Source organism: Lagopus leucura, unplaced genomic scaffold (assembly GCF_019238085.1).
Source record: "Lagopus leucura isolate 7727_CA_CO unplaced genomic scaffold, USGS_WTPT01 Super-Scaffold_100001, whole genome shotgun sequence".
NCBI lineage: Eukaryota > Metazoa > Chordata > Aves > Galliformes > Phasianidae > Lagopus > Lagopus leucura.
In genome coordinates, this window is record NW_024962262.1 from 54,887,695 (window position 1) to 54,911,747 (window position 24,053).

Here is a 24,053-nt window from a genome sequence, read left to right on the forward strand (position 1 = left end):
AGAACAGCATTATGTTCTTTAAACAAAAAATCAGTGGCAAATACTGTCTGTCAGGGAAGCCATTTTTAACTGAAAATGGAGCAGCCAAGGAAAAAAAAACCTGACACTATTATTTCTATTTTTGCAGTTGCAGAAAAATCTATCAGTGAAATTTTGCAAAACAGCCCTACATATGCATTTTTTGGCACTGCCTGGGGGAAGAATTCCCAAATGACTGTGTAGTACCACTGATAATGTATATAGGCACCTCGATGTGGGAAGAGATGCAGCACAGAACCCGGATTTGTTATCACTGTCAGTATAAACGTGAGAGAATCTCTAAATGATGAATTTCACTCACTTTTCAAGTCAAAAACACTTGCATAGCAATTTTTGTTAGGTGAGATTCATTTCATTATGTCATTTTTCTTCTGCGTTCATTATGAATTTTCATGTCATTCAATGCTTTTATGCTCTGCAAAATCTTTCCAGACTACTATGCCAGAGCAGATAGATACTGCCTTTTACGTGATCATACAAAGTCCTGCAGTTAATCCGCTGTTCATTTGGATTTTTTTCATGTATGATTATGTTTCTACACATTGTGTGTAGTTCCGATGGTACATGTTTTCCCATATTTTCTCTGGGCTGAGGTGGGAAAGACCTGGCAGCCATCCTCTCAAGGCTGCTGAAAGATGCCATTTGGGGCACTGGTCTTGTCACTGCACAAGTGACTGTCCAGCTAACGGGTACAAAACCAGTTCCAGCATGTGGCCATGGTTCCTCCCTTTGACCCTTTGTGTTCATACCCACATCCTTAAAAGCTCTGAGTCTCACTGTATGTATCCTCAAAGGTTTTGCTCCATTAAGACACCACTTACTGGTGTTATTTGGGTATAAATTAATGTTTTATAGAGTGATTATTACAATCGCTGGGCTGACAGAATTTGAAGAAGTGACGCATATGGACACACATTTGCAAAGCACTTCTTTCATTTCACAGCTACTGTAGCGTTTTGAGTTTTGGTCTGCCAGAGTGGCATACCATCCCGGTCACATCCTTCCCTAAGACTGCCATTTGCAGAGCACGTTCTCCTGCTGTTCTCCCTCCCTGACTGCCTTGACAGCCTGCACAGTCATCGAGGGGGTGGTGTGCTGGCTTCCTGGCTTAGCGCTGCCTCATGTGGTTTCATGAACTTCAGAAAGAGGGCCAAGTTAACGTTTGTAACACAAGCATTTAAATAGCTAGCATTTAAAAGAAACTTGCCTTTGTTCAGTAAAAATCACCTTTTTATATGACTGAACCATACAGAACTGCAACACAGCTATGTAATTCCATGTACTCACAGTGCCCTAAAGAGAACTGATGACATCTGTTAACTATAGAAGCAAAACTAATGATTTTTCGGTTACCAAAAACCTGATGTGGGTACAGTTTCATTCAGAATTTTCTTAACTGTGTGTGCAACTTTTAAAGTCGCTGTACTTTCATATGTTATGTAAATTCTATGGTAATATTTAAGAAATCAGGAGATAACCAGCTATAGGTTGGTTGGGTGTTTTTGTTTCTTTGTTTTCCTTTTAAATACTGTTGTACATTAGGATTTTTTTCAAGAGGGTTGAGGAACACAGTGTCCAGCAGCACCCGTTTAAGCAGTTTCACTCTTGATTTTCATTATTTGGATCTTAACAGATAAGATTTGGGAACATCTGTCTCAGCTGCTGGAGATAAGTGAGTGAGATTTCTATTCCGTGACGGTGTATCCAGGAGTTTTTTGTTTGGTCATCTCTCGGGTGCTTTGGTAATAGTTACTTGTCATGGAGAGAAACAGTCAAATGAAAGGATTCATTTCAATAACACAGCTGTGTTTTGTGCTGAGAGATCCCTCTTCTCACCCGCAGTCAGGTGAGAGGTCTTGCACTTCAAGGACTTGGCAGCTCAGTACTGGCCAGAGAGGTTAGCTGTATGCCATGTTCACCTGTCTGTTGGCAACAATGTGACTTGAAATGAGATGTGACAGCAGTCAGCAAAAAGGTCCGCAGGATACTGTACACAGTAATGAAGCAGTTAAATTTAAGGCTGCTGTAGATCCACAGTAAGTTTTCTGTTTTTTACCATCTCCTATGGATGTTTACTGTTTGCCATTTTTATTCTGTCTGCCTTTTGATCAAATCAGAGACCACTTTACAAAATTATGAGCTGCCAGCTCACAAACTAGCTGCTGTCTTTTGTGGTAGGGAACTTCAGTGCTTCTGGACAACAGCTTAATTATCTGCATCTACTGCATTTTTAAGTAGATGGACTGATTAATCTGTAATGCTTTTTAAAGTCCACTGCTTTTCAAGAATGTGTTATTACTGTTGTTGTTTAATTTAGGTACATATAAATATATGTTTAGTGGGATCTGATTAATCGCATGCCATATATTTATATAGAGAGAGAGATTTCAGTGTTCAGCGATCAAACCCTAGGTCTCTGACTCAAGCTGTGTGTGCTGAGTGACTTCATTCTTACTGTGCTACCCAGCAATGTGTTTGGATGTTCTGCAAAACAAATAACAAGGCAAAAACACTGCCCTGCAGATCTATTTTGGATGCAGCAGGAGGTCCAGCAGCTCATAAACTAGACCAGGATATAAAGAGTGAGACAGGGTAAAGGGGGACCAGGGATTAGATAAATAATGCTGCTGTTTTTCAGGTGTTTTTTTCCCTATGCTTTGTTTTCATGCTTGTGGTCATACACAATACTTCGTCTGGATTGACCAGACACTTTTTAGAAAGTGTCCTAAGCATTCCTAAAAATGGAGGAGTGCTGGGAAGGGGAAGTATGGTAGGGAAGGGAAAGGATAGAGGCTGGCGGAGAAGAAAAGCAGTGGCAAAATGAAGTGCGTAGGGGGAGAGAATCACAGAGAGAGAAATACGTACCTTGGTTTTCACATGTGGGAGGCATTCTGTTTCTTAGCTTGTTTTTGCTATCTGTCTATGATGGTAATTGAGCTGGTTGCAAAAAGAGTCTTGAAAACAGTTTGAGAGAGGGAGAGAAAGTAGTGCTGTGGAGCGAGCCCAAAATCCTGTCCGCCAGCCCACACACAATCGGACATTGCAGTGACAGAGGGGAAATCCCTTAACGGACAGAACTATAAATGAAACTACTGTTGACAAGGGGAAGAGGCAAAGCTATATTTAACGGAAGTATTTTCGTTCGAGAACTGCTTTCTTTTTTTCTTTTTTTTTTTTTTTTCCCTCTTGTCTGGTCAGCAGAGACTGCTAAGATTCTTCCTGTTTGAGACAGCGCATGGGTGGTTTCCCCAAGGCTTTTAATGTTAGATTAATGCTCTGGAGACAGTGTGGTGATAAATGGGTTCCTACGGTTACATCTACATCCTGTGCTCCCTTCCCCCACCACTGCCTGGGCCGTGGGTCTGCAGCCTCCAGGCCAGACAGCAGTGCCCAGCAGCCCTACCAGCTACTCGGCTGCAGAGCCTCAACATTCGTCCACAAATACACTTCAATTCACAGCGTCGCAACCAGTTCTTTCTAGGACAGTGACAAAAATGGAAATGGAAAAGGGAAAGAAAATGAAATGGTGAAGAGAAAAGCATCGGGCTGAAGGGAGGGCTGTCGAATTGGCTCTTCATCTGCAGTGACAGATCCCAATTAATTACTTCTGCTGTTGCTGTTCGCTTTCAGAAGATAGGTTTGCAGGAGCGGTCATTCTGTTGATTCATGCTTAATGGCAGTGCTTCGTGTGTCGTATTGCGCTCAGCAATAAATGTGGAGTTTAAACTTCTCCCTTGCATAAGCACACGGCTCCCCTGCGTGAGCTGCTCCCGTGCCCTGGTGTTGTGTGGTGCTGGCAGGGGTGTAAGTGCTCAACTTCAGGAAGCACTGACACAAAAACGTAGACAGGAAAATGAAGACCTGAGTTATTTTTATTGTTAGCTGAACGTGCCTTCGTGCTGACTGGTATTTTTCATGTTTGTGTTTTCATTTTCAGCTGGCCGGTTCCCATGATTACTCTCCTGTGCGTGCATACATGTTTTGGAGGGATGCTTGCTACCCATGAGATGTGCAGGGCTGTGCACAGGCAGCTACTGGCACAGCTCTCCTTAGCCTCTGCAGCAGCCTTCCCCCAGTTGTGCTGCAGTGTCTTTTGCATCTTGAAGCAGAATTATTTTTAGACCATGAAGGTGTATCTGGCTGGTGCGTTTAGATTTCATGTCATGGCTTCCTTTTCCTGCTCAGGTTTCTCCCACTCGGCCTTCACGTTCGGCATCGAGAGCCACATCAGTCAGTCCAACATCAACGGAACACTAGTGCCACCTGCTGCACTCATCTCCATCCTCCAGAAAGGGCTCCAGTATGTGGAGGCTGAGATCAGCATCAATGAAGTAAGTACCCCCAGCACCCCTTGCACACCCCTCCTAGGCACTGCCGGCCAGCGTGCTGGGGCTCACCAAGGAACACGTCTCAAAAACACACCCACCATCCATCCTCACATTGCATTGATGCAGTTTCCTTTTGATGCTCTCCCTGTTTTGCACCACCCAGCAGAGAGCCAGGCAGCTCTGAGGTACACGTTTCGCTTTTTTGGCTGTGGCACCGAAGCCACCTCTGTGTTGCTTATTTGGGATTTACAGTTTTTCCACTACCCAAGGCAAAAGAGCCAGTGCAGAGATTCCTGCAGCAAACAAGATGGTGTGTCTGTGTTTACAGTGCTGTGTTTTCAAGGTGACAGGAAAAGTTTGCAATGTAGGTTGAAACTTCAGTCTGTGCTGCCTTTCAGAACCTGTAGTGCTGCTGTTTGCAAGCCGTGAGGAACCTGACTAACAGTCCATAGAGATCACTGGAGAGATTCTTCTGATTTCAGTGGCTTTGGCTCAGATCATACAGAGACTGAGCACCATCCCATCATAGCACAGACATGCCAAAACAAGTGTGTGTAAATTCTCATCCTGGCTGGATCACTGGTTGTCTGTGTGCATTGTGTGAGCAGCCACAAAGTGTCTCTGTTCTCATTGAGCTACAAGGAGAAACAAAGAGGGCATGTAGGAAAGAGCCAGTGTTTTTGCCCTGCCAACCTTAAAAAGGCGCAATACTTTGAGAGGGAGTGGAGCATGGCAGATGAGCAAGTGCTGCATTACAAAATATTTACCACAGTTAGCTGTATTTGTCAGAGATCTGTATTAATATTAATGCGTAAAAAGCTATTGCTTTTTCCTCTATAGCTGAATGTCGTATGTGAACAACGTGGGTGAGAACAAAGGAATATAAAATAGAGAAAGCTGTGTTTGTACTGTATGGTTTGGAAATCCATTTGTTTTTATCTTTATCGGTATGGTTTTATTTTTATGACTCAAAATACCACATTTAAGTGTTGTATATGTGTTTTTTAATTGGGGCAGTGACATTTGACATTCGTGCCAAGCTGCACTTTGATGGTGTTGTAATAACAAACCAATGTGAGGAATCTCTCTCAATTTGCTGCTACTTAACATTTGGCCTTGTGTCTGATATTAGATCTACACAGTTAGAGTGTTTCTAACCATGAACAGCACCTATAAATTCAGGTTATATGAAAGGTGTAAGGACCTATTCCTGTGAATCCAGCTTCAGAATTAACCTCTTTTGAGTGAATAATCTAAAAATACATGTGTTGTCACTGCTGTGATTTATTTTTTCTCTCCAAGTGGTTCAATTCTGCTTGATTATATAGTTAGAAGCAAAACGAAAGCCACTCTTCCTCAAGTCTGTGTGCCAGTAGTGGCTACAGATATATTGTGTGTATTACTTCAAAGTGGTGAGTAATCGTGAGTTTATAAATTAGTGTGCATAAAATTAAAGTATTGTTTGTCATTTGTGTGAAGGCAGTCGTGGAAATATTCCAGTGAACATTTTTATAGTTAAAAATGTAGGATGTCAAAATTCATTGGCAAACATTTGTTTTTCATGTTGTAGCAAGGACTTGAGCCAGGATTCAAATAAATGTCTATAGAGACATTTACATAAAAAATGTTGAGGAGAAAGAGGTCTTATATGTGTCTTCTCTAATGACTCTTTTCTCTGTTTTCTTCCCCATAAGGAAACAAATATATAATACTTCAATAATGTAAGGTACAATTCCAAGGACAGTCCAAGAGAAACAGACTTGTAAGCCAAACTGTTATTTCTCCTCACCAGTTATTGGTATCACTTTCTAAAGATAATAGGTAATAGGAAAGTGAAAGTGAAGCAGAGCTAAGTAGATAAAGCAGTTGTTGACCTGAGTCTGTATTAAGTCTTAAAAAATAGCCTTTGAAGGTTAATTCAATTGCTTGTTAAACCTGAAGCCTAATTTACAGAAATCAAAATGAAATCTGTAACTATTGTTAATAAAACTAGGAGGAAAAAGGAAGGAATAATAGTGGTAAAGCAGTCCTGTACAATCAGCTATAACTGGTGCTGCTGGGCTGATGAATGTGGTATAAAGAAACAGTGAATTTGCATATACATCTTATTTTATCTGAGGTTCGTTATTCATCTACTGCTTCCATTCGTATGTTACTGCTAGTGCAGGAACACAAACCATTCAACCCAAGTCCATTTGGCTCTGTCATGACTTTAGCCATTATTCTTTCCTTTTCAAAATATTGAATAAAGAAAATTTTCTGTTCTAATTCAGACGATAGATTTTCACATCATCATATTTTTGAGCCTGTAAAGAGTTCAGCTGCCTGATTTTTGTGTAAATTTTGTACAAATTATGGTTTCGCAGAACAGTATCCTCACGCAACCTGGTTTTGTTTTGTTTCTTTATAACATTGCCTCTTTACCAGCCTCAGTGCTGAAGATCCTGAGCTTGCAATTTTACTTTGGCTCATTCTCTTTGCAGGATGGTACAGTATTTGATGGCAGGCCAATAGAGTCACTGTCTCTGATAGACGCAGTGATGCCTGATGTTGTACAGACCCGGCAGCAAGCATTCAGAGAGAAACTAGCTCAGCAGCAAGCCAGTGCAGCAGCAGCAGCAGCAGCAGCAACGGCAGCAACAGCGGGAACAACGACGACTGCTGTTTCCCAGCAGAACACACCAAAGAACGGAGAAGCCACTGTGAATGGAGAGGAGAATGGGGCACATGCAATAAGTAAGCCAACCTGTGCAGCTGCTTTCCTGCTGGGGTAGATTAGATACTGAATAATCCTCATGTACTTGGTGTCTCTAAGGTGGTAAAACTGAGGGGAATAATTTCAAGAGGATGGGGTAATCCTAGAAAGATTTCTGACTAGACAACACTTTTTCTCTCACAGTATTATCTCTTACAATGCAAAAACTTCAAATATCTTCAGAATTGCAAGTTGAAACCAGTGTCATGAAATGGAGCTGTATGCGATTTCCTTGGAGCAGGCTATCTGTAGATTTCATTAATAGGTGCTTTAATACATATGATGACAGCTGGGAGAAGCTGCAGCTGCATTTGATCATTTTGGCCAAGCTAGGGGAGGGTGGGTTGAGAGGCTGGGCCCTGCAAGCCATATTTGTGTAATTAAAGCATGACCAGAGCACAGCACTGAGCACTAACTACCCTGTGATGATCCATTGCCTTACTGCAAAGGTCCTTGGAGCAGTTTGGCCTATGCATTCCTGTACAGAATAGTCGAAAACTGGATAGAAGCTTGTATGAGCCACTCCTAGCAGTTGGGAAACAGAGAATTTCTTTTGAAGGCACAGAGGAGAGAATTCCTTGCTTTTTTCTTAATGCCACATGCTTAGTCATACAAGCATCACTGTGAAAGTCCTACCTCCTGTAGAATGTTCCTGTATGGGAACAGTCAGTCCCTAAGAGCTCCACGTTCACCTTTGTTTACTGATGACAGAGATTGAGCTCATGTCTTAGACATCTAAAGTTCGGTATATATACCTGTAGGTGTAACCAAATCTTGATGGCTGTGCTAACATTGTTGAGCAGATGTGATTAATGGTTCTGTTTTGTGTGTGCAAACCATATTAGGGCATTGTCTAACATCTGAAATGAAACCTCAATACATTATATATTTCAAAAGAAATTCTAGAGGAACATGTGTGGCAGGTTTTGTAGGAAATCCCAAGAATTCTTTAGTTTAGACAAGAAACAGGTCAGGACTGTTGTCATGTAACAGATTTTCTTTGTTCTGCTGTGTAGATGCCTTTATCAGTCTCTGTCTTCTCTTTGACTTGAATAGACTCCTCTCTGGGTCAGTGAGAAAAATGCTTTCATACCAGATTTTTCTTCAGGGAATTTCAGTCAGACAGAATGGTTTCCCCCAGTAATACTGAAATGATTTAAAATACATTTTTCTTTTGAGAAAGCAATGTTAAAAGTTCTAAAAAATTCCAAGATGTTACTTGTTTTAGATCTGTGAAAAATGTTAGTATTTTATTCCCAGCTGATCCTTTGTTTTGAAGTTGAACTTATTTCATATCTGAAGTGGTACAAGCAGAAATGAAAGCACTTTCAAATTTATCTACCACTGACTTTTTGTTGTTGTTGTTAACTCTTTCATTCTGATCACTGGTAAAGATTTTTGGGGAATTTCCTTCTGTCTCAGTAACAAATTCTGAAGGTAGAAAACCAAATATCAGATCATCACAAATGCAGAACTTCTCAGACTTACTTTCTCTGATCTGAAGAAACTTGTATTCTGTTGTGTTAAAAAAGTGAGAGCCTTTCAGATCAATTCAGATGTGTAACCCCTCTAAACCTCAGTCTCTCAGATTTGTCATCATTTTTATTAAAAGTAATGGTTCTTACAGTGGTTTTCAATAGAAGTAGTTTCATGAACAGTTGTTTCTTAGTGTATTCAGGTAGAGAAGTCATATATGACTTAATCTCATCCAATATCTGCATGGAGCAGAATGCAAGATGACATCGGTGTTGTCCAGTGAAATTTCATAGGCTGCAAATTTCAAAGCATGAACATGGCTGAAAACCTGCCAGGCAGATAAGTTAACAGAGCCATAGCAGTGGGAAGACAGAAGGTCTTCAAGGAGTACCTGGCCAGCTGGCACATCTCATTGGCAGCTGCTCTTGTCCTCTTCACCATCCTGAGCAAAGAGGTGAGGTCTGCAATTTAAGGAGAAGGAGACTTTAGGGAGGAGCTGCTGAAAAATACAGAGACAGATGGCTCTTTGTGTGCCTGGGAGGAATATAACCTTTCAGTGGGAGTCATTCAGAGGATATCAGCGAGATATCAACAACTGCAGGCTGAGGATTATACTTGGGAGATGCATACAGATCTGCAAAACTGACGCTCTCACCCTCGATCAGACCTGTTTAAATAAACTGCAAGAGGTCTCTCTCAGTAGTTACCAGAAAGCACTAGAAATAACAGATCTAACTGGCAGTTTATTGCATAGGTCTGATTAATAGCCTTACACTTATATTTCCTTCTTTTATGGTAAATTTAGGAAAAGGTAATTATGTAAATGAATTAACAAAAAGGTCACTCTCTTCCTTTTTATTGCTTACACAGGGCAAACTGTATCTAAGCTTAATTTCACCCTTATCACTGTGTTTAGAGAGTGTTCAGTCTAGGACAGACTGAGACGAAAGATGAGGCAAGAGCTTAGATCAAGACAAAACATTTAGGATAAGATTTTAAGATTAAGATCAGAAGATGTTTAGGATGGGACATAAAATGAGTAAGGTGAAAGCTGGGAGACCTACTTTGTAGGAAAGTGTTGATAGAAAAGATGGGAGAGAATTCCTGAACCATAATTTCCACTGTTGTTGGATTTAACAGAGCTAGAGTATATTGGGATGTTTTGGGGTACTGTGCTCTTTCTTAGACATAATTTAAGATAGAGAGACACAAAAAAATCTGACCGTTTGAGATGCAGGTTTAAAATAAGTAAAGGAAATTGCTACCTTATTTTGCTGCTTCCTGAGTAATGTTTTCTCTTTTGAGTTGCTTTAAAAATTAGCTTAAAAGAATTGGCATTAGATTGTTTTCCAACTCAAATATTTTTACTGTTGTTTCTATCATTATATTTGCAAGGATTGGGTTGTGTTTAAGAAAAATAAATCTCTGGAAAAATAACTCTCAACCTAGCTCCTTTATTGAAGGCACGGCCATAAAGAACAGCTTCATTGAATGGCCTGTCAAATATTTAACTCAAAAATCATTTCCTGTGAAAAGTCAGGGTTAGCACTGGTAACAGCTTAGAAGTACATTATTTTTGTTTTAATTTAAAGGGGAAAAAAAGAGTTGAAATCCCTCACTGGTATATGTTAAAATTATATTTAAAAGAAATCAACATAATTTTGGGGGCAGGGAATATAACTTTCCAGTGACTTTGTATTTTTAATATCTTTGAGGAAAAATACTAGAATATAGTGTAGTCTTAACCATAGAAAAATAGAAAATAGTTTGTATTAACCTTTAAGCACAGTTCTCTATTATGCAGACTAATTTTTTCACTTTTGAAGGTCTGCTGCACTTGGTACAACTTAATCATGTCTATCTGAAAAGAGCCTGAAGCAGTATGTTCATTCATTCTGTTTATTCAGTGGGGCATTTTATGTTTTGGAAAGAGTAATCCTTTAAATATGAACGTTTTTTAACATCACTACTTAATTACGTGATGAAAAACAGGAAGAGGAGACTGAACATTTGGAAACAATTTCTGAAAGATTTCTCATCTTTCTCTCCCTTTTTTCCTGAACCATCAAAGCTGTAGTGTCAAAATTGCTGGTGGAAAACAATAGAAAACAATTGTGCAGATATTTCATTGTTTCCAAAGGCCACTCAATCTTATATGTACTAACGCAAGTGTCACTTGACTGGGTTTTTTTTTTCCATGTCACGAGTTTGTTCTTTTTGCCAAATAATTAATAACATTCAAAGTGCGTATCTAGATTTCTCCATCTGGACGTGTACAAACAAAAAATACTTTTAAGTATCAGATGGCCTTGTTCTGATAGTACCTCACAACTCTTGAGACCCTGGAGTAAAGCTGCTATCAAGCCATCATTTGGTTTTATTCAGGAGCGAAAAGCAGCTCTTCCTTTAGAGCCAGGCAGGTAACAGTAGGATCGTATATGGTAGGAGTAATATCTCGTTTAATTTTTTCAAATTAAAACACTTGAAAGAACTCACTGCATGATTTAACCCCAACTTCCAACTCACAGTGTGAACAGGACACACATGAATGCCTAATAGTTACTGTGCTGCTGTTTTTCTCATCAATATGTGCTTTAAACCTGGTGATTCTTTGCTTTGGTAAGACATACAGGAGCTTGAGGCCACATCTCCTGGTTGGTTTTAACAGTGCTTTACTCTGTATTGCCCTGATTACTCAGAATATCTTATCAAAGTTCCCAGCTGCTAATGTCAGGCTGCATCTCAAGTACTAGTACATATCCTGATGGTATTAATTTTATATAGGAAATGATCAAGGACAGTGCTCAGCATACATGGATTTTACAAACAGGCATTTGTAATAGTTTAGTTTTATGCAGCCAGTCCGTGATTATTAAGTATGGTCAGAAGTGCAGATATTTTGAATGAGGAGTGCAGGGAGAGGGAGGGAATTGTCCACCTGTACTCTGCCTTTATGAGGTCCCACCTGGAGTACTGCAATCCATGTGGGGGCCCCCTGGTACAGGAAGGATGTGAAGCTGTTGGAACAGGTCCAGAGGAGGGCCACAGAGATGATCAGAGGTCTGGAGCACCTCTCCTATGAGGAAAGCTTAGAGAGAGTTGGGACTTGTTTAGCTTGGAGAAGAAAAGACTCTGAGGAGACCTCATTGCAGTCTTCCAGTACTCGAAGGGAGCTTACAGGCAGGAGGGGGACCAAGTTTTTACAGTCTGATAGTGATAGGACAAAGGGGAATGGCTTTAATCTAAAAGAGGGGAGATTTCAGTTAGATGCTAGGATTAAATTCTTTACTCAGAGGCTGGTGAGGTGCTGGCACAGCTGCCCACAGGAGCTGTGGTGTCCCATCCCTGGAGGTGCTCAAGGCCATGTTGGATGGGGCCCTGGGCAGCATGATTTAGTGGTTGGCACCCCAGTCCGTGGCAGAGGGTTGGAGCTAAATGATCTTTAAGGTCCCTTCCAACCTGAGCCATTCTATGAAATTCTATGGAAAGTGCTACTTGCATGAGTCAGCATAAATTAGCACAAAAAAATTACCACAAGACTGTGTAGTTGAAGTTAGGGTGGTTGAAAGCATTGGTAGAAATCTGGAGATCTTCCTTCTGATGGCAGTTGTGTAACATCACAGTCTGTTTTGCCAGTCAGTGGGCAATAGCTCAACGGAGCATGAGTATCAGGACAGATGGCTGATTCTAAATGCCATAAACATGTGGCAATAAAGGAGCGTAATTATTCCACTTGTGAACCTATGGATCTCCATATGCGATTAAAGAATGACTAACTAAAAGACTTAACCCAGATTGAGAACTTGGATTTTGATCAATCAGAGCAGATCAGCTGGCCAAGGCATTGATGAGATAACACAAGGCTGCCTCTCCACCAGCCTGCCAGCTCTCTGCTCTTGGATGTGCTTTCTGTGAAATGGGCTGCAATTCTGTACATGACATCTGCTGCCTGTTGTTCCAGTGTGTTACCTGCCCTGGATTGGTGTCTCATTCACAGGGGATAATAATCTTGCGTTGCAGCCAGGAAGTGCAGTTTGAGATTCATACTGATGCAATGAAAATCTGGAGTGCAAATATTATTCACATTGCAGATTGGTATGAAGTGCTGCCGCTCAGAGAAATTCATTGTTTTAAACTCACTTTTGTTTTTTTTTTTTTTTTTCCTTAAGGAAATAAAAATGGTTTATAAAACCAAAGTAGCTTAGACTGCAGTCTGAACAACCCCAGAATCACAGCATGTGGGTTAAGTATATCTATGCATCAGTTGGTCCCTTTGCATATATCCTGGTACACATAAGAAGAGAATTGCTCACTGTTTCCCTGCTGAACTTGGGGAATTGGGCCCATACTACATACATCCTACATCTGTGTAGCCTCTCACACTTCTAACACTGTCTAAGAAAATGAATGTGCTATCTGCTGCTTTTTTAGAAGAACAGCATAAATCTTTTCTCATATGTGGCAATCTCCTACTTCAATAAAACTTTAGGTTGATTTAACTTAAGACATCTTCAAGAAAATCTGTATTGAAATGAACACTAATTATTTATATCTAAAGCTACATACTTTATACAGGATATTTTAGAAAACTCTATATCTTGAGGAAATATCATAACTTTGAATCACCATAGAAAAGAAAACAGAGTAGCATGACCAGTGACACAGCACAGGACACTAAATATACATTGCTTTTAAAGTTTAAGCCATGGGTAACCAGCTGTTTTTAATGCAGACCTAACATCATCTTGCAAGCTACTTATTCAGGTATTTCTCTTTACAGATAATCATTCAAAGCCAATGGAAATTGACGGGGATGTCGAAATTCCTCCTAACAAAGCAACAGTCCTTCGGGGCCATGAATCAGAGGTGTTCATCTGTGCCTGGAACCCTGTCAGTGACCTGTTAGCATCTGGGTAAGGCCATGACTGGAAACAGCTGCTGCAATTAGAATCTATTTAGAGATGCAAGAACTTGAGAGCATATCATAGAGACTAATCAGTAATCTCCCTACTGATTTTTTCAGCCTGCAACTGTTTTTTTCAGCTGTACTGCACATATGTAGGAGTTCAGTAATAGTAAGGTGACGCAGAATATGAAGCATTTACACATTTAAAATGTGCACTCTGTGGCTCTGAATGCAAACAAGATTTTTAAAGGTTTTTAAAATAACTGGATAACTCTCAGAGTATTAGAAGTTCATGCAGCCTGTTCCTGCTCGTCTTAGTTAGTGGTGCATATTGGGATCTCTGAAAGCTTTGTCATCCAAGTTTTATTTTTAAAAGTGTGGGGACTATAAAACAGAGTTCTCTTTAGCCATGTCTTCATTAGCATGGTCCAGCACAAACAGTAGTAGTTCCAGAGGGCAGAACTATTGTTTGAGAGTCTTATGCCACCACTGTTTGTATTAGAGAGGGGTACTTCAAAAGGAACCTGGTTATGTCCAATGTGCTCATCATTAGGAAACACTTTGAGGACATATTTTGTCTCAATTTCATTGATAAAATATTCCAGTTCTCTGGTGCTGCTCTGCCATGACAGAGCATGGTAAGCAGGGCAGTCAGATTGACTTAGAAAAAACAATTTTGATCCAAACTGAAATGCTAATGTAAACATAACACTGGAGCTCTACACAGACGCTGTTGGAGTCTGTGTTTGCCCGTGCTTTAAATTTAACTTAAAACAAAGGCTAAATTTTAGAAGTCCAACTGGGAACATGGAGGAAAACTGATGCAAGTTAGAGGAGATAGATGGGTCTTCATCACTCAAAGTTACCTAACAAAATCTGAGCATGTACATGGAAGAGGAAGGTCATTTTTCCAACTTTCTGTGAAATCATCTTCTTATGAGATCTTTGTTGACTTAACACATGAAAGTAAAAAATGCGAATGCAAATAAATGTGGGGGGAAAAAAAACAAACCCTAATAAATTAACAGAAGTAAATATCAGGTTGGAGAAACAATACAGGATCTCTACAAGATTGAAGACAGCAGTTTCCAATAAATGATCTCAGATGACAGGCTGGATTTTTAGAAAACAGAATCTTGCATAACACGTTTGATTTCCAGAATGTCCAGGCCTAATAATATTTCCTTTATACCAGTCATTCTAGGCAGTGTACTAGTAATGATAAACGTGTCCATTGTGGTGTTAATTTGAATTTTATGGAAAACAGCCTTCAGGTGATCCATTATCACAAGCACATTATCTAAGGGAAAATATGTAGGGGAGAAGGGATACCATAAAAAATTATTCTTTAGGGACACCTGGTGGCACCTGAGATGCAGCAGCACATGCTACTCTGTTCTGGAGAGTACCTGCACAGCTGAAGTAAGGCATCTGCTCAAGTGCTCTGCCTCTCTTCTAGTTCTTCCATCTATCAATTCATTATACAGGGTGCTGAGACTCCTCAGTATAGGGGCTTAAACTTCACTTATTGGCTTTAGCACCTGTTGAATTTGATATCTACTTCCCAATGTTTGGCTCACTGTCAATGCTTTCCATGCTACACGGATGAGCTCTATTTCATAGTCCCTGTGTGCAGAGTTTAAAAGACGACTGAGTGGGTGTTTAATTTTGCTGCAGAGCACTGAGTGCTGGTGGCTGGATAAAACAAAGGGGCAGTAGAATGATAGAATCCTTAGTGTTGGAAGGGACCACTTAGGGCTGTCTAGTCCAACTCTCCTGCAATGAACAGGGACACCACGGTTAGATCAGGTTGCCCCAGGCCTGTTCCAATCTGACCTTGAAGGTCTCCAGGGATGGGGCATCCACCACAGCACTAGGTAACCTGTTCCAGTTACCTCACCACTCTCACTGTAAAAGATTTTTTCCTTATATCTAGCCTAAATTTATGTTCCCTGAACTTGATGGACGGTATCTTGCACAGTCTCCACTGAAGCTGGAGGACAGTAATCAGAACCATTAGTTACATGTCCAAGATAGAGGACTACCTTCTCATTATCCCTTCAGGTAAACTTTGCCCTTCAGGGTAGTAAGTCTTTATTTGTAGGCTTTACTGTTCATTCTAGAAGCATATAAATACATGCATAGGCAGAAAGTACAGTCAAGTACTGTGTCTCATGCAGACTAATGGCAACGCATTGAAAATGCGAATATCTCAAATTCATATGCATCTTAATCAGTTTTTAGTCTGTTTGCAAGTGAATTCTGTTAGCTCTCAGATAATGCAGAAATGAGTGCCTTATGAAGCTTACATTATTGAAATAGCATAAAACGTGCAGGAAAAATGGCAGGAAAAGAGCTGATTGATGATGCCATTGTACAAATAAATATTTGAGATGTCTAGTGTAGAAATGCTGCATGTTATCATCTACAGGCAAACTATATATTATGGTACCAAATTAAAAAAAGGGAGAAATTCCCTGAGGTCTTTAGTATGCTGCAGTTCCATTTGTCCTTTACAAAGTATTGCTTAAAAAAAAAAAACCCTACAGTTAGACTGATGTGAGAACACTGAATTGTTAGATTCTGTAATAGCCATGTTGTGCTGCCCAGTCCTTACTTTTCTTCTGTCTTCCCATCTGCTTTATTGTACCCATATGTTTTCTCCTTAAAAAACACATAAAAACCCTAACTATTAAATAAGTGAAGTAGTGCATTCGTTCTGTTTACACTGCACATACAACAATTGAACTTCAATTCATGGCAAAATGTTTTCTGCAAACCCTAAGTTATACAGGTAATTAATCTAACAATTAGAAAGCAACCTGATGTAATCTTCAAAGCATGAGAAGAACAATGCAGATTCACAACCTGATCTCAAGCAAGCTGTGTAAGGGAATTACAACATTGGTTTCCAGATTTAGTGAGTACCCCATGGATAGAAAGAAAGCTGTGTATTTGATCTCCCAACTACTGGCAATGGTTAGCACTGGCTAGTATAGGAATGTATACTTTCTGGACTTGGCAAAGGGCTATTTAAAAAATAAATGTGGAGACATGAATTTCTCTGATCAAACAGTGAGAAGAAGTACCTTCTGCAGCTACCTGTCATTCTCCACCATTCCCATAACTGTGGAAATGGAGGATCAGGACACGGGTGTCACCAGTAAAGGCTACCAAAGACGTGACTGTTACCAGATGCTTATGAGAAGAACACTTGGAAAGTGTACATACATGCAGTTTTCTAAGAGGATTAATTGCACCTTGTCAAGGAAACGAGCATTCCAAAATAAATAAGTGTGTGTAGTGTTTTCAGAAGGTAAAAAAAAAAAAAAATACGTGCATAGGCAAATGTCAAGATTTGACCATTCCAGCCATAATTCCAGTTTTACTCTTAAAATCCAGCTGTCCTTCTTTCAAAAGAACTGATTTCTTCCGTGAAATTTCTTTCGGCGTATTTTAATTTTATGGCATACATAAATCATTACAGATGGTTGTGTTCCGTGGGTAGTGCAGAAACAGCTACATCCACATTAGTAAACTAAACATGCCTGGGAATATTCCTAGGCATTGAGGCCAACTGGCACGGTATGGCCTGTGTCTGTGCTAGCAAACCATCCTGGCTGCCAAATAGGGCGGTTGCCCACAAGCTGCACTTTGGGGATTATCTATGTGTTCCCTATGCCCAGGAGATATTCAGAGAGATCGTCAGGGCCCTGTGTGCAACAGTACACATTAATGGCCCCATCAGAGAGTGCCAATTCAAACAGCCCTAATTCTGTAATCAATCTATCAGCTTGCTAGCATAGGAAGTCGTGGTCTAGTGACCCAGAATGTTCCTGAACTTATCTGAATTTCTCAGTATTGAAGGAGACTGTGAATGTCAAGGTTGCTGGAGCCTTTTCTGGTTGAATTTAAGTTGCTTCTTTCTGGACATTCAGCCGCTGTTTCCAAGAGCATGCTCTGTTCTGTTACATCCAGCCATGCCCTTTAAGTAATTCTTATGGCTGTGAAGCAGAAGAACCTGGCCTCCTTCCCAAAACACAACAGTAGGTTTCTTGGCTTATCTTTGCTGACCTACACCAGTCTCTTTCACACAAGGGAACTTTGTGTCTTGCAGAGCTCTGTGTGCATCTTCACTCTCTGTAGTCAGCATAATAATTAGCCATAAAACTGTTGTCCATAAGATCTTATGATTATAGCTCTGTATGGCTGAAGCAGGAGAGTTTCTGGGCCAGTTTCAACTTTCATCTCTGGGTTTTATATAATGCTTTGAGTTACTGTGTTCCTCGTATCAGCTGTTTATTACCTACTGTGAATTACCCTCCTGAAAAATCCTTTTGAATTACCAGTTGGAAGGAGCGGATTGCAAACTTTCCTAGATAATGCCAGGTGCTAATTCATCTAATTTTAAGTGCTTAATCACTAGCAGTTGACTTAATTGGGGCCAATTTCTTTGTCATATCAAATCTGTTAATGCAACCAAGTCTGCTATTAGGTAAGTTCTATTTGAATTATCTATTGTGGGGTACAATATTGCTGAATCAGTGGGACAGACAGTGAGCTTCCTCATTGTGCTTATGCACTTGGCTTTTCCCTCTGGATACCTCTAAGGCATTTCCCTTTGCTGACTCCGTAGGAAACTTAAGCATTTACTCTGAGACCTGTTTTTTAAGGAAAAGTTACGCGTGTAAATTAAGTGGAGTTGGTTCCTTTATGCTTTTAATAATCTGTTTTAAAATAGAATAAAAAATCCAACCTATTTCAGCCAGAAGTGTTAAAGATATGTAGCAATATTGCATATCAAAATAGCCATAAATGATAAGACTGTACCAAAGTTCAATAATCATGCAAATTCCTTTAGACGCTGCTGCTGTTTTAACCTCTTTGCTGGCTGTTATGGAACAGGGGTTTTATATATCACAAATAAAATTCTGCAAGCATTCTTCTACTTTGATTCATGGTTACACAAGGGCTGAAGGGCATGAAGTAAAATGCTTTCAGAACTAAGCCTTCCTAAAATTTGGCAGTATTCTTCAGTAGTGCAGAACAGTATACCTATTACTCAAGTGTTCATGACTCGCATGTTAGAATGAGCTGCTTTATCATGCAGATAGAAATGCTTCTGTGGGCTAAGGAGATTAAATATCTTTCTGAATTGTGCTTGAACTATGGTTCTCTAATAAGGTAGGGTTCACTGAATCATTCAACAGAAATCAGAATACTTTCCAGAACAGAGAATACTTTTTTTTCTTTTTTTTTTTTTTCTTTTTTTTTGTCCCCAGCAACAAAGGGGAAGACACACAGATACCCCTGCCACACACTGGTAGGCTTATAAAACCTCTCTGCAGGAACACATAATAGCTTGTGTAGCCTTAGGAAGAAGAAAATGAAAAAAACAAAATTAAAATACTGGAAAATAAGATTGCCCAAGCACAGCCAGAAAACTGACTAAATAAAACTGTTGAAAAACAAAGCCATAACCCTTTTAGAAATAGCAAATAGGATATTGTGTTTGATAGCCAAGTGGCTGTGTATTTTCTTCAGAGGGTCCAATAGCAAAGTGGATTATTACAATAAGGGCAGAATTGGCCAGGAATCTTATGCAGTGTAGAAGCCAGCACTGGAGGAATTTCCTACTTAGCATGCTAACGAGTAACCCAAGCCTATGAAAGATTTACGTTCCCACTATTGTAAATTATTGCAACTAAAAATCCCCCTTATCTTCTGAGCCTTGTGTTTAACTGCATGGACTTTCCCGCCAGTACATACAAAATTGTTCAGTTTTCTAAACCTCTGAAAAAGTGAGAAGCTGTATTACATTCATAGTTCCATATGATGACCAAAATTATCTTGATTCAAATTATTTCTTAATCACCGATGTGAAAGATGTGTGCCAACAATCAAAGAATGGCTGCATAGAAGCCAAAGAATGGCAGTAGCTTGTGACAAAGCCCTGGCCAGCAGTCACATCTCAGCTTGACACAAAAGGTTGTGAGGAAATGGGAGGCACATTCCCCAGGCATGCAGTGACCCAGCAGACCTCAGAGACACTGATACAGGCAAAGAGGATTTTTCTTGTACTGTTGAAATATTGTTCATGTAAAATCTGGCTATATTGTTGATAGAAGAATATGCAAAAAATCAATCTAGTTTGTTGCTTTATTGGCCATTATTTGCATTGAAAAGTAGGAAGTGTTCAAAATTGTCTTGGTATCTTTAGTATGAACATTTTAAATGTTTTATTAGTAGACCACAAGAAAGGACAAAATTCTCTTGTAGTAGATTTCTTTTCCAGTAAAACATGGGTTATCCAAGCAAAAATGGATCTCAGGACTTTTGTCTTCAAAAAAATACTTTTTCTACTTGCTCATGTACTGGAAAGTAAGTCCTAGTCGCTAATTAAAAGCAAGGAAAAGTTAACATCAGATACATCAACAGTAACATTTAGTTTTGATTGTATGAATTCTTGGAAATATAGGAGAGATCCTAATTCTGCTTCAGGTTTCTGCTTACTGCAGGTAAATGAAAATTACCCTCTGGACACAGCAAGAAATCCATCTTACTTGGTTGCTTTGTTTTTTTTTTGTTGTTGTTATCGATTGTTTAAAAAGAGGGGGGGGTTTGGGGAGGGCAAGAGGCAAATCCCAGTAAACCAGAAAACATGATCTCTTCCACCCTGCTGCTGGAAATTGATTTCTGACCTCAGAGACATTTTTTATTGGAAGGAAGATCTGTGCACAGTGAAAATAATTGTATAATTTTTGAGCAGACTGTGATCAACTTTTCACTTTCTCCTCACAGCATTTTCTAGACAACATCAGTCTGCAATGAACATATCTTCCTAGAAAACATTCTGTCTATAAAGTAGATGAAAATCCTCAGGCAGAGCCTGGAAGCAGGCACTGTAGCACCTTTGTCACACTGTTAGAGGTCCCCTTCCCTAAGGCAGCTGCCAGGTGACACTGCACCTCTGCAGATGATGATGCTGCATTCTGCCCCCCTGGGGAGCACCAGGGCTCCGTCTGCCATTAGGAGGTTAATGTGGCTGTGTGCCATTTTTGTGGGAAGCGTGTGAGCACAGCCTGTGTGTAAAGGCCTGCCAAGACCATCTCTGTAATGGCAGTGTGTATGAAGTGCAAAATGTAGGTAGCAAGCAAATGTACAGCTATTTTTTGAATAAAGCAAATGATGTTATGCTGTAGATTTAAATGATAGATATGAGATAAATATCTATTAACTTTTCTAAAAATATTTGCCAGTATGGGGAATGCAGGAAGTGCAGAATTGAAAAGCCACATTTGAAAGGTTGTGATGTTTTCTCAATTATAAGTAGAGGTTTTTTTTACTTTGTTTGCTGGGTTGCCACCAAGAGTTTTCATCTCTTTGCAATTGCTTTTATAGATCTGGAGACTCAACTGCCAGAATATGGAATCTCAATGAGAACAGCAACAGTGGTTCCACTCAACTAGTTTTGAGGCACTGTATAAGAGAAGGAGGACATGATGTCCCCAGCAATAAGGATGTGACTTCACTGGACTGGAATGTAAGCTAGCTTCTAAGACTGTGTGTGGTTTTTAACTGTCTAAATTTAATTCGGAGTCAATTACAGCTGCTGCTCTGTATCTTTTATATCTGAGGTGACCAGAACCTCTGTCCTAACCTACTGACCTCTTGTTTCAGATACTCATAATAGACTGAACCTTCCCCTGTAAGCTTTAATTTTCCAGTACAGTTGCCATCTTCAAGCTTAATGATGATGTATTTATGTATCTTTTTTTAGGAGCATGAGTAAAAATAAACTCAGCTAACTTTAAGAATGAAGATTAAACAAGCAGTCTGTGTAGTAATGAAAGCTGATTAATATTGTGTTTGCATCCCATAGTTATTCTGTTTTGGCATGTGAGGAGATGTAAGCACCAGTGAAGCTTCTTCTGAGATTGAACTATCAAGACACGCTCCTGTCTGAATTATGTTGTACGAAACAAAATGTGCTCACCTGGTAGTCTGTTTGGGTAGGAACATGTGCAGTCATTCTCTTTCACCCATCCACCTTCCAGGTGAAACTGTATTACTTGATCCCTTATTGAACTTCATCCTGCAAAATCTTTTATCCATGTTAGATATTACAGTACGGCACAGGGATAACTGAAGTGAGCAAAGGAAAACAGGTATTCTTAGGAATCCCCAGTGACTAGGCAGTGTCTTTGAACAGCGCTAAGACTGCTTAATGTCTCCTTTCTGCTGCTGAGCAGTGTAAAATGAACTTAGAAGACTTTGCAGGAACCTTAACTAATTTTGAGATCATTTTCATTCTGTCCATTTTGTTGATATAGACAAGAGTTTTTGTTGTATAGACAGAGTGATCACAATGAATTGAAAACTAAGCACCAGGAAGGATTCTCATCTGTTACATACAGTTTCAGTTGCAGGTCAGAGTCTTGATTTGATTAATCTTTACTGCAATATCACTGTCCTTTGGTGCTAGGTGAGCTAGATGCTTCACAGAAGTGTAAGATAAGGTAGCTGTACAGGTCAGCTTCCCCTATGTATTGTTTATTTGACACAATAAAGTTGATGAATATTACGGAAAGTGCAGGTAAGTTAACAAAGCACACTAAGATAAGATCAAGAATGCGTATTATTTGTTTTCTGTGTACATCATGGGAAAGAAAAATTGTCAGGAAAAACTGAATTGAAAATTAGGAAGAAGGAAGTTGAAAGAAGAAAAGAAGCAAAGATTCAGAACAGTTATGAGATAAGTTGTCAATAGTGCATTCTTCCTCTAATAGTACCTGCAGCAGATCCATACCCTTCCAGTCTAAAGTGATACTTTACTTGCATTGGGCTAGTACCTAATATAATTAAATGTTCCTCATTTAACCATCATAAGTGCTTCCAACGTGCTTTCAGTTTTCCAGTGAATGTGAGTTACTGATAACAAATTTGGATAAACTGTTTGTCTAATCCCTGAGCTTTCCTTCTCCTTTCCCTTTTGTTGTTGCCTTTGTCCGTATCAGGGGCCCACATAAACGTACAGCACAGTGAAGTTGACCTGAGTTTCCATATTTTTTCCCCTACATCATTACATATTTGACTTAAATCTGCAACCACTCTGACTGCTTACAGAGGGTTGAGTTGGACATATGTTTTAAAGAGCTGTTTTATGCTTTTTCCTAATTATTTATTCATGAAATGTCATCTGCATTTATTGTTTATTTAGAACTACAATATTAATCATATTCCATTGTGAAATTTTCAAATTGTTTAATATATTAAATCAGTTCTTATCTGTTTTATGTGATTTATGTTACAACAGGAAAGGTTTTTTCTAGCAGTCATATTCAGATCCTTTGGTTCCAAGGGTAAAGGTGATCTCCCTCATATTTAGCCATCTAAACTGGTCATGTAGGTTCCTGCTAAAAGACGTGCCTTTGTGGTGGTCTGGGCAGAATCTACAGCAAATAAGATCATGAATTACACTCCAGAAGAAGTTAGTGCTGCTAGTTCTAGAGGGGAGACTAGGTTACTCTGTTAGTCTAACTCCTGCTTTCTGAACTTCTGCAGGTAAATGGGGTGAATCTCACTCCTAATCTAAAGTAAAACGCTTAGGGACTAATTGCCCACTGCTATCAGTACTTACTCACCTCAGCTGGTTCCAGAGCCAGGTTCATTTTGATTTCTCTCATTCTGGCCCAGTAAATCTTTCATTGCCACGTAGGAGTTATCCTTCAATGAAGATCTGCCTCCAGCAGGATACATGTAATTTGCTGGTTAAAGTTACCAGGCTTTTTTTCTCATAAGTGGAACCTGTAAGTTCCACTTAGAATTCTGAGACTGCCCATCATGATATTGTGCCTCTGAGCACGTGTGGGAGTCTTTGGGCAACCTGGAAGCAGCTCCGTTGTGTTAGACAGCTTTCAAGGTGGTAACGGTAGGTAGCTTATATGTTTAGGTTCTACTTTTAAGTGTAGATGCCTGAAATTCATTCAACTGGGATTTGTTAAGGATATTCAGAATCAGTTAATGATTCTTAGTCTCTTATGTCTGAGATGTAATATCTGTTTGTTATCTGGAAGAATTCCGAATAATTTTTTTCTATCTTGTTTTCCTTTTCTAATCCTCTTGAATAAATTACTTTTATCTGATGGCATTAGCTCAGTTTTTCAGAGCTGTGCCATCAGAGGGTTTTATTTCCTCATTCTATTTGCAGTACTAACCTTTAGTTTAGATCATATAATAATGATACTGTCCATTTTATTGCGTGGACTCACATTACCTATAAATTGTAATGCACAAACCTTGGGGGGGGGGGGGGAAGAACATTTCGGTTGGAACAGATTTCATCTAGTATTGACCTTTGACATTTATATACATCCCAACAGAGTGATGGAACACTATTGGCTACAGGCTCATATGATGGTTTTGCAAGAATATGGACAGAAGATGGTAAGTCAAACAAGAATCAATGGTCCTACACAGTTAACAGCAATAAAGAATAAGTTGACTAATTCATAAACAAATTATAATGTTAACTTTTTCTTTATTCCAG

The 24,053-nt window shown here is 39.6% G+C and overlaps 1 protein-coding gene across 3 annotated transcripts in view; it reads left to right on the forward strand.

Annotated features, from left to right (window-relative positions):
• Positions 1-24,053, forward strand: part of TBL1X (transducin beta like 1 X-linked) — a 202,879-nt gene that overhangs the window by 161,997 nt on the left and 16,829 nt on the right. For all 3 annotated transcript variants that reach the window (XM_042866869.1, XM_042866871.1, XM_042866870.1), the window contains 5 exons: positions 4,225-4,370; positions 6,851-7,103; positions 13,379-13,511; positions 20,906-21,047; positions 23,887-23,950. In XM_042866869.1, coding sequence (XP_042722803.1) covers positions 4,225-4,370; positions 6,851-7,103; positions 13,379-13,511; positions 20,906-21,047; positions 23,887-23,950 — 738 coding nt within the window. The remainder of the gene's footprint in view (positions 1-4,224; positions 4,371-6,850; positions 7,104-13,378; positions 13,512-20,905; positions 21,048-23,886; positions 23,951-24,053) is intronic.